Source organism: Lithobates pipiens, unplaced genomic scaffold (genome assembly GCF_037356315.1).
Source record: "Lithobates pipiens isolate NorthernLeopardFrog02 unplaced genomic scaffold, aLitPip1_a1.2 Scaffold_28, whole genome shotgun sequence".
NCBI lineage: Eukaryota > Metazoa > Chordata > Amphibia > Anura > Ranidae > Lithobates > Lithobates pipiens.
The window spans coordinates 30,068,002-30,079,041 of record NW_027507789.1 but is presented as its reverse complement, the minus strand read 5'-3'; the positions used below and the strand labels follow the sequence as shown (position 1 = coordinate 30,079,041).

General features: G+C 40.9%; 1 protein-coding gene across 2 annotated transcripts in view; it reads left to right on the top strand.

Moving 5' to 3' along the window:
• LOC143935266 (rho GTPase-activating protein 39-like) overlaps positions 1-10,679 on the top strand; it is a 151,616-nt gene extending 140,937 nt beyond the window's left edge. For both annotated transcript variants that reach the window (XM_077458998.1, XM_077458997.1), the window contains one exon: positions 2,177-10,679. In XM_077458998.1, coding sequence (XP_077315124.1) covers positions 2,177-2,371 — 195 coding nt within the window. In that variant the 3' untranslated portion in view covers positions 2,372-10,679. The remainder of the gene's footprint in view (positions 1-2,176) is intronic.
• The last annotated feature ends 361 nt before the right edge of the window (positions 10,680-11,040 follow it).

The window sequence follows — 11,040 nt, the reverse complement described above, 5'->3', positions numbered from 1 at the left end:
CTCCTTGCACTGACTCTGTTGATGAGGGAATTGAGGGGTTTTCTTTGCTTCCGAATGTGGTTGAAGTTTGAATCACCTACGGGCTACTTATCTCTCTGAGAGATATTTGGGTGGGGCTCAGCCCTGGAGTCAGGGATATCAAAGCCCCTAGTGACCATGTGAAACCAGGTTCAGAGGGGCACACAGTGGAGGGTTCCTTTTTTTTTTTTTTTTAATCAATGGATATTGGCAAATACCATGCAAATTAGAAGTAAAAATTTCCATACAAATTTTCACTCTTCACTTCGAGAGTGATGCCACTAACTATAGTGGCATAAATATTCAAAGGATCAGGATGGGAAATTTTTCTCAACTTAACAAGATTCTAACACTGAATGTGCTTTTCGTTTGGGAAAAATTTTACATATTTTAATTAAACCTGCAATTCCATTCACAAAGGTCTGGGCAAAATTTTACAGTAGAACTATAGGCAAAACTTTTTTTTTTCTCATTTTGGATAGAGTAAAGGAGGGTTATAATCCCTGGAAGGTTTAATTTTGCCATCTTTGTCCCATTGGGAGATATACCTTCACTTCCTGTCCCATAGCCAAATGGGAAGTGAGAGGAAATCCCTGCATATTAAGGGAATTCCTTGGGGGCCCCCAAGTCACCAGCACTGGTGTCCCCATTGGAAGCTTTCCCCTCTATTACTTTTCTGGGGACAACCCAAAATTTTGAGATTTTCTTTTACTTTCAATAATGATTTTAAAGAGGACAAATAGGGTGAATGTTCCTAACGGAGACACAGACAGCAGACAACTGATAGGTGTTCTAATCCCTATCCAAACCTAAAACAAAAAGTTTTTTGCCTTTAGTTATACTTTAAGGCTGGATTCACACCTATGGTTTTTGCATTTTGCAGATTTTCACTACAGAACGTGTTCCATAGGAAGCCATGTTAAATGAACTGTAGTGAAAATCTGCAAAATGCACTAAAAATGCATAGGTGTGAATCCAGCCTAAGCGCTGCAACTAATTTTAGTTGACTCAATGATGGCAAGAAATAATGTTCGGATGAAAGTTTCCACAAAGTTCGAACTAAAATCTAACTATGTATGGCCATCTTTACAGCTTATACAAGGCTAAGGACTCTCTTCCCCAATCATCCTGTATTTCATACATGCAAGTACCTGTGTGGTGGAAAATAAAAAGCTTCTCCTATAAGCAAATAATTCCATGCGCTAATAAGCACAATCGTAGCTCTCTGGTATAATGCCGGGAAGGACAGACACTGGTATCGCATTGAGCTTAGCAAAATCCTTTCTACCATGGCATGCTGCTTTTATTTATCCTGTAAACATGAATAACAAAGGAAGGTGGTGGCTTCAGAATCAGCCGATCAGACACTTGTTTTCTTTCATAAGAACCAATCACACACATGTATATATTCAAATAGAATTCCAGTAGTGACGTGTACAGATGGTCGTGTGCAGATGGTCGTGTGCAGAGCCATGTGGCAAGCTTTTCAAATTGTCTCACAATTTGAACACTACTTACGGGGCTCTGAACACGGTCGTGTGCACATTCCCACTGCTACCACTGACGCGAGCCGTACTCTATCATGGCTCAGTGGCCCATGATTTTTGTATGGTTATGCTATTGTTCCCATGTATGCAGATCTGCATGCTTGGAGCGTTAATGCCGTCGCCATGAGGTGGCCAGTTTCTTGGTGAGGCGTGAACAAACATCCCTAAAAGAGCAAACAGATTTGCCCTGTCCACGGGAAGCTTTCCGCAGCCAATGGTCTTCCACCAACCTCTGTATGTGTGAACACGCTCGCATTAGCGTATTACAGCAAAACTGAAACTGGGGGACATCTGACAACATACAGTAATACAAATTTCCACAGCACCGGGTATTTTACTATTACTACTACTTTGGGAAAACACAGCAGAGGGAGAGCCGAAGGAACATGTCTGTGCAACTGCAGAGCTGGCAATACCGTGAACCTGTTGCTTTACCCTGCATGGGCAAAACACAAGTTCACTTTAAGTTATCTGCTTTGGATAAAACCTCTTTAACAGTTGCTTCTAGAAAACCCTGTATTATTTGGCTATCTTTGTTTAAAAAAAAAACTCCAAACTTGCACTTGAAACACTGTGTAATGTATTTTTTTTTTTATATCTTGCCCACACAGATCTTCTCACAGCCTTCTAATGTGGGTACCACTAAGATGGACGTGAACAACCTAGCTATGGTCATGGCACCCAATTGTCTCCGCTGCCAATCAGATGACCCCAGGATCATCTTTGAGAACACCAGAAAGGAGATGTCATTCATCAGAATGCTCATTGTCCACCTGGACACAAACTTCATCAGGGGTTTACTCTGAAAAAAAAAGGGGGGGGGGGGGGGGTCCTGTCTTGTTGTTTGGTTTTGGCTACTTGTGTATATATTTGTGCATTATTTCTTCACCCTTGAGAGCTGCAAGGTGCGGTCCCTCCAGGGGTTAAAAAAAATGTCCTAGTAAGGACACATGTACAGAATCTTCTCAGGATACTTCTAGCACTTTCTGAAAGCGGTTTAGCTGGGCTGTCATCATGGCTGTAGATACCAAAGGCGCCATTATACCCACCAGCCTTCTATCTTCATCAGAGGTGCTCTGTGAAAATGGTTTAATTGTATCTAATCTTCGTTACTGTGAATTAACATAATACCATCTTCTTTCCCTGCCTTTTGTCAAAACCTAATTCTTAACCCAGTGCCATCTTATTTAGGACATGTGAAAAAAAAAAAAAGTTAACTAAAGCTTTTATTTATAAATTGTATCTTCTGGAGGGACCACACCTCTTAATATATAAGTATTTTATCCCTGGTGTTTGAAGCTTTAATTTTAATACCAGAACTCATGGTGTCCCCATTGTGAACCATTTTCCTTACTCTGTGGTATGTCAGGCCTTATTTTCCAATAACTTATTCAGTGCCGCATCAACACATGGCTAATGTAAGCTTGAGTAACTTTACAATGTTTTATTGTGGATTCTTCTCTGATTACTGAAATATATTGATCTGTGTTAGATTTCAGCAGAAGCCTTAAAATAAACTCTGAGAAAGTGTACCCCTAATTTGAACACCCCCCCCCTCGTAATAGAACACCCTTGTTATGACAACAAGGAAAGATTGGTCCACTGATGGTTTTTAGAGGACTAAAACAGTTTTACAAATATAAGGTTTCTTCTAGACAGGAAATTATCCCCCCAACTTGCACCTTTTCTAGGGCCTTTGGTTTTGTCTAGGGCTCTGGTGCCATACAATGTCTATGCCTATCCTGGCTCCGACAAGTCTTGATACTTGACCACTGGTCTAAAGGAGTGATCCTAAATTTATCTTCTGCACCTTCTACCAAGGTCCTATCTTCATAGGAATGCACCGCTGGTGATAACAGTAGCTTTGGGGTGTAGGGCCGTAAATCCATGAAATTGGACATTTTGTAGTTCTTTCCATGTTGCTATACAGAATAGTTTTAAAGATCCACATTGCAGTTAAAGTGGATATTCCATTTAAGTTGTCATTAATAAGAAGCGACCATATTTTGAAAAATGTATTTGCATTATTCCAAACTTTTTAATTGTTTTTTTTTTTTTTTTTTTAGAAGCCTCTACATTATGATGACCTCAATTACAATGTTTACTTTTTTTTAAAGATTCTGCTAAAATCTATTAAGCACACCGTTTTCAACTGTAGATATGTACAGTAATGCGATTATTCAGTGGCAGGATGTTGCAGTTTAATGGCTACCTATTTGGATTATTATTTTCCTCCAGGACAGTACAAAGCTCCTTCCTGTTTCCCATTCTAAAACCCAGCTTTGTCAGAACGGCCCCTTTCTTTTTCAAAACAACCAGAAGTCCTCACCACAATGGCCCAGTATTTTACTAAGGCCATGTGACTCAACTGGCAAATCTCAATTAGACATACTGATCACACTAGAGTCTGTTGTGGCTGCTGGGGCTTAAGTGGTGGGGTTGCTGTAGCTGAGCAATCTTCCTTTTTACATGGGGAAAAAAATCTAATTTACCATGTGTCAGAAGTAGGCACTGACCATATTATCTCGTTCAACCAGATTTTTTTTTTTTTTTATTTTTTTTTTTATAGTTTTGTAATTATATAATAGCTGATGGGCAAGAAACTTTTAGAATCTTTGGATCTTTTAGAAGTAGCCCATGGCCACCCAGCCAGATATACTATTTATTGATATGCCCAGCAAACTAAAGTCTTGTGGAATACTGTGAGTTACTATATTATGCACATCCTTGCTGCCCTTGGCTCAGTTTTGTTGAGTAATCCCAGTTAACAGAGAGCCTATGCAGACAATGTTTACTGTTTGTTACAAAAATTGTATGTATATAAAATATTTATTGACCTGTAAATACACTAAATATGCAAAAGACTGCATATTGCTCCCACAGGACCCTGTCATCTCATCCATTACATGGTGACTGGGGCATAGAGGTGGTCTAAGCCTTGATGATGTAAGAGAATTTGAAGAAGGCCAAGGATTCTGGGGCTTTAGAGGGCTTCTGCCAAAAGTACTCTGCCTTACAGTGGCTTAAGCTTCATTGCTGGTGGCTGTCATTTAACAAGACACAAGCTCTTGGTATTCAACTTTAAGAGACTATGTTAATATGTCCATTCAGGAAAGGTGGAAGGCTGTTTAAACGCTTGCACGTTCCTTTCCTGGGTTCTCCCACAGCTGTGTACCTCGCAGGGATCCTCAAACTACGGCCCTCCAGCTGTTGTGAAACTGCACATCCCATGAGGCATTGTAAAACTCTGACATTCACAGACATGACTAGGCATGATGGGAATTGTAGTTCCTGAACAACTGGAGGGCCATAGTTTGAAGACCCATGTCCTACTGTATGTCCATTGATGATGGAGCTTACACAGGGTTGATGTTGACCTCATGTGGCCGTTTTCATGACTGGTGATTTCTCACTAGGCCAGAGCACTGCTTCATGGGAAGATTTTTCACACCCCCCCTATACCCCGAAGCACCGGGTAAAATGCTGTAGCTCTAATAGAGTCATGGAAGGAGGGAGGTCATTAGGGAAGATTGGTATAAGTTGGTCAGGGGTGGGCTTTAGGGAAAAACTCAGCTACTTTGCCCACAATAGGCAAAGTGACAGAATCATTCAGTTTCATACTGAGGTTTTGCATTAATCTTGATTCAAGATGGGATTGTACTTGAAGGGTTTATATTTCAGGTATAAATGACTACTGGTGGGTAACATCACCCAGCAGTCTTGTACTTCTTAAAGCCAAGTATTTCTCCTGCTAACGGCTATAGAAGATGGGTAGGGCTTGGAGCCCTTAACAGGTTACAAGAAGCTCCTTGTAATAGCCTGTGAAGATCAGTAGCCTCAGAAATGATGGTCCAGAAATCTTGTTGCTAGAGTTCCCATGATATACAGCAAGTCAGTGGCTGACTTAACTCGGCAGCGTCTACACAAATGTGAAACACCAGTCTGGGTTGACAAACCCTTTATTAAGAGTATAGAACAGTGATGGGGAACCTTGGCACCCCAGATGTTTTGGAACTACATTTCCCATGATGCTCATGCACTCTGAAGTGTAGATGAGCATCATGGGAAATGTAGTTTAAAAACATCTGGAGTGCCAAGGTTCGCCATCACTGGTATAGAACAAAGATGTATTGAGTATAACAGAAGGGCATATGCACAAATAAATAACATCTCAAGTATCATAAGTAGGTAATTATAAAATAAATTCTACTTTGCAAGATAAACTGCAAAGACAAACCTACTATATATAGGAGATGACTGCTGAAAATGCAGGGCTATCTTGAACCTGGCCATACTTTGTGAGCGATTGGCCCAGAATAAGTTTCAAGGATGAAAATGTTTTACTTGCCAATTAAGGTGGCTTTGTTGCCAATTAAAATTTTAAGATTAAGTGGTTACCCGGGGAAAAAAAATACTAAATGCACATCTCTTCTGCTGCCAGTGTACCCGAATGGCACTGCAGTCATGACGGAATCATTCTTCATTCTTTGAAGTCTACAGTTTAAGTGACACTTCCAAGCATGTTGATCTCTTGTGTCTCCAGCACCTCTAACTAGTTCCTGCTGCCGACTTCTGTGTCACTACTGTGAGACGTAGAAGTTGGCAGGATGAACCACTGATTCCTTTAGAGCAGTGCTTCTTAAAGCGGGATTCCACTGTCTGGAAGTTTTTTTTTTTGTTAGCAGTATGACAAGCAATAACAGTACTAAATTAAGCACTCACTTCTTTAGTTTTCCACTCGATTTCCTGTCATTTTTTTCCGATATGGATAACTTATAAACTTTCCTCCCGAGCGTTTCCATATTGCCTGTGGGCATGTGAAGCCCACAGGCATCCTCTTCCGGGATACGGGCATGCTGATGGACCAGCATGCACCGCCCGTTAGAGCGCCGATCTCGCGCACGCGCAGTATCGCCGCCATTAATTGCACAGGTTGTCATCACCTTTTGCCCACGATTCAAATGGCGGTTTGTGAACCGCCCTCTGAACGTGGGTGTTGTGATGACGTCACTTCCCTTCTCTGCCTCACGCGAGATCTCGAGTCTATGCACACCACAGACTCCTGGGAAAAAAAAAAAAAGTCCCAGGAGCCCATGCGGCAGACCGGAACGAGTGACCTGCCGATTAAGCCCCGCCCCCGTTCCGCATCGGCTCCTCCCCGTTCCGGAATTCACTGGAGGGAAATTTCAAATAGAAAAAAAACTAAAGAAGACAGCTGGAAGGTAAGGGGGTTACCAAGCGTTTAGGGAAGGGGGGATCACATAGCCCTGGGAGTGTATTTTAGGGTGGACCTCCGCTTTAACCTCAGTCCTCAAGTACCTCCAACAGGCCAAGTTTTGTGAATTTCTGTTAGATAAAATAGCTGTCCAAAATACAAAGCCATTGACTCTGATTTTTAAGCACCTGTGCAAGATAAAGGAAAACCTGCAAACATGGCTTGTTGGGGGTACTTGAGGACTGAGGTTGAGAACCACTGTTGTAGAGGACTCAGGAGATCAACACTCCAAGATGTGTCATCCCAGCAGACTTTGGGGAAAGGTTCCTTAGTAAAAAAAAAAAAAGTGGCATGGGCATCAGGAGAGGAATATGTTCAAACTGATAATGCAAAACTCTTGCAACTCTTGCCAATAAGCAGAGATCGGGACAACAGGCCACCAATATGCATTTTTTTTTTAAAAGCCACGAGCAATAGAAACTTCTATTATCCTATCTCCACAGGTTCACTTCAGTGCCACAAACTGCTAACTGAACCTTTTGGTTTTATAAAAAAGAAAAAAGTCTTCATCACAATTAGACAAGCTTTGCCCACTGCCTTCCTTATAAGGAAGCGAAAGCACCAGCATATCCCCTGTGTGCCTGGATTTCTAGTGCCCCCCCCCCAACCCTTAGCCTGGACCTACCTGTATACACAGTGCAGAGCTGCACAAGAGCAGTCCGTCATATTGTTTAAATTTTCTACAGTGAACTAGAAAATGACAAAATCGTACTTTTCAGCCTTAAAGTACCCTGAGATTCTGTATAGTGAGTTTGCGCAGAGTACATTTTTTGTTTTTGTTAAAGAAAATGAAAGATAATACAGTGTAATTACTGTGATTACAAAGTTTCACTGTTGTAAAGATACAAACCACTGTTTTTTGTTTTTTTATTATAACTTTTTTTTTTTTTTTGTGAGAAATGCTCTTTATGAATGCCTTTATGTCTAAGAAAGCCTAAATGGTTTTTGGGAAAGCCCACAGATATTTCCTTTTTTTTTTTTTTTTTTTTTTTTTATTAACTCTGCTGACGTTGGAAGCTATCATATTTTTTTTTTTTTTTTTTTTTTTGTGTGTGTGTGTAGTTTTTTTTTTAAAGAATGCTCTGCTCTATATGTAATAAAGCTTTGGAAGGAGGTTAAAACCTTAAAGTTGAATTTCAGCCAAACAGTTGAATGGATAGATGAAGTACATATAGGAGATTGGTTTCACCAGCCAAAGGATTTGTAATTCCATCCAACCAAACCTGAGATTTACACAGCTCTTGTACACAGCCAGGTCTGGCAGGGCAGGAGACCAGATTTTTTTTTTTTTTCTTTTTGCTGTAGTGGAGTAACACAAGTTTGTTTACACCAGCCTGTCCATAGGGATGCATGGACCATCCAATCGGGTCCGCCTGCAAAACAGAGGTGGGCCTGATTGGATTGCACATGTGAAAGGGGCCTAAATCGGTTATATCATTGTGAACTTTTATACCACTGTGATAAAGTATTTCACAAAGCGCTGGTAATGGTTTTATTCTGTATAAGGGGTATCTGGCATGCCAACCAGCAAGGTTTACTAAAGTACACAAATACAGTATAACACCCTTTTATTATGAGCTATGGCCATTTTATAAAAGGAGAAATGGTTCTCTTATTTTTTTTTCAAGACAATGTTTCATTTGTGAAAAAGGGGAAATGTCTCCTTTTTACTTCACTTTTTTTTAAATACTTCTATAAATATTAAATGTTTTCATGTTCATGGCTTAGCAGTGTGATGAGTATTGTGAAGCCTCGTGATTTATAATTGTGCTGAAACTGCCATCACAGAAAAAAAATGGACAGTGCTAAACTAGTCCACTTATAGGTCAATAATCTCTTTCCATTGGAGCCTTTCAAGGAAACCTTATCAGTAATGGTGGCCTCCATATATGTCCTTGCTTCTAACTGCTACTGAAAATACTAATTGCTTGGCTGCCTTGCTGTCACTGAGCTGGAACAGGTATGAAGAATTTGGACTTCTGTGTTAACGGACCCAAGTCCTTGCTCTAGGTTAGTGTCTCCAAAGTATTGAAGCCAAGACTTGCAATTGGAACAAATAACATAAATATGGCATAAGCTATACCAGTTTTATATAATAGCAATTAGTCTTGCAAGATACTGCAATGTTATTGATCACTACAAGATGCTACTTGTTTAGCTTACTACATAACTAGCTGCTTAGTAAACAATTGCTACTACTCATTCATCGCCAGAGATTTCATTAGCATGCCAGAGCTTCTACAAATCATCAGCATAGGCCAATGAGGTGACTACTAGCAAGTGGGTATATGTCAAAATATTAAATTTGTTTTAAGGTGGCCATACACACTTTGCATTTTGTCTGCTTCCTAAAGAATTGGCTGAAATTAATTGCATGGGTTGCCCTGTCGGTAACACATGGATCTACTTTTGTCAAAGGCAGATGGGAAATTGTTGGCTGCACAGTGCCTGCACAGAATATAATGTAGGCACTGTTCGGGTATTTGGACAGCTGGTGTTGCCGGTGTTCTGCCATATAGTGTCCGGCCATCATATAGTGTCCGCGCAGTACGGAGCAGACGAAGCTTCGGAAAATCTGCGAAGCTGAACGGCGCCTGCGCCGTGAGTGGAGGTGGTAGCCCCACCATCCAAGCGGACATAGGGTTGTGAATATTAGAGGGCCCCTCGCGGGCAAGCTTAGCTCGCCACGCTTCGGGCTCGGCCTCGCTGCGCTCGGCTCTTTTTATATTCCTACTCTATGTCCACTTGGATAATGGGGATAGAACCTGGACTCACGGCGCAGGCGCCGTTCATCCTCAGCAATTTTCGGAATCTGTGTTGCTGTGTACTGCGCATGCGCAGTACGCAGCGGACACTATCGGTTGGAGGACCTTATATGATAGGACATCGGCTATCAGAATACATGGATCGGCAGTGGGAGATTTGTCCATCAATGCTATTAAGCATGGATGGAATAGTCTGTTGGGATTCCTTTTGTTCAACCCTTAGGCTAAACAAAAGAAATCAGCTTTAGCCTTCGATTCCCATACAACTCTAGATTTATGGTAAACCTAGAGGCTGTATCCAAGATAACTAAATTCATTTCAACAAAATGGTGGACTTTTGAGGCACCAAAACACACACACAAAAAAATGAGTTTATTCTATAATATTACAAATTTAAATCCTTTGATTATTATTTTTTAATAATAAAATGATGACATTTGGAATAACTACCGGTATAATAACCCCATATGATTACCAGACGCTATGAAAATTACTTTATCCTGAAACACATAAAATGGACAACTTTCTCATGTTGGTGAGAAAGTTGGGTTCATCTCTCTGATATCTAGCCCAGATCCATATATGAAGTCCTAGGGTTGGCTTTCCTGCAAATGTACTCCCGTTTGTAGCACAGGCCATAGCCGGCACAGTAACCAAGAAATGGTTGCGATTTTGTCCAGTGGAAAAGGTGAGAGCCCCGGCCAACCACTCGTTCACAATCCTTTCATGCTGAGGTGTATAAATTAGTTTGTACATAATGCTTTCTTTTCTTGTTCATGTTTTCCCGTACTTGGACTGCCATGTTGTGTGATTGCGATCTGTTTACGTTTGTGCCATTGGGTGAGACGTTTTTTGCAATAATAAAGATTGTGGTTGGGTTTACAGAGCGTATTTGTATCTTTTTGACCTTCGTATAAAATTGCAGTTTATCTTTCCATTTGATATCCTGTTCTAGACTGCACAGTACACTGGAACTGCTCTATTGCTGTATGATGTATGAGCATTAAACTGCAAGATTTTCTGCTTTTGTATTATGCATACCACAATAAAAAAAAACCTCTTTTACAGCGTAAAGCCCTTGTTGAGTTTTGTCTTTTGCTGCAGGGATGCTTTAAGCATATCTAAACCAACGTTTTCCCAGCCTTTTTTCAGGCCTTTAAAAGTATGTTAAATCCAGAGGCACCCCAGTTTAAAATGCCCAAAAAAAATGGCACTTACCGATGGGAAACCTGAGCCTGGGATGATGCATTCAACCGCCTTAAAATTGACTTTACATCAAAAGCCCCCCATTACATCAGTGGTACCGTCCATCATGAGAGGTCCCACCTATCATGTTGGAGATCCCCCATCACCAAGTCTTCTTATCACATCAGAATCCCCCATCACAGAGCTCCCCAGTCACACGCTTCACATCCAAGCCCTACATTTTGGCTCC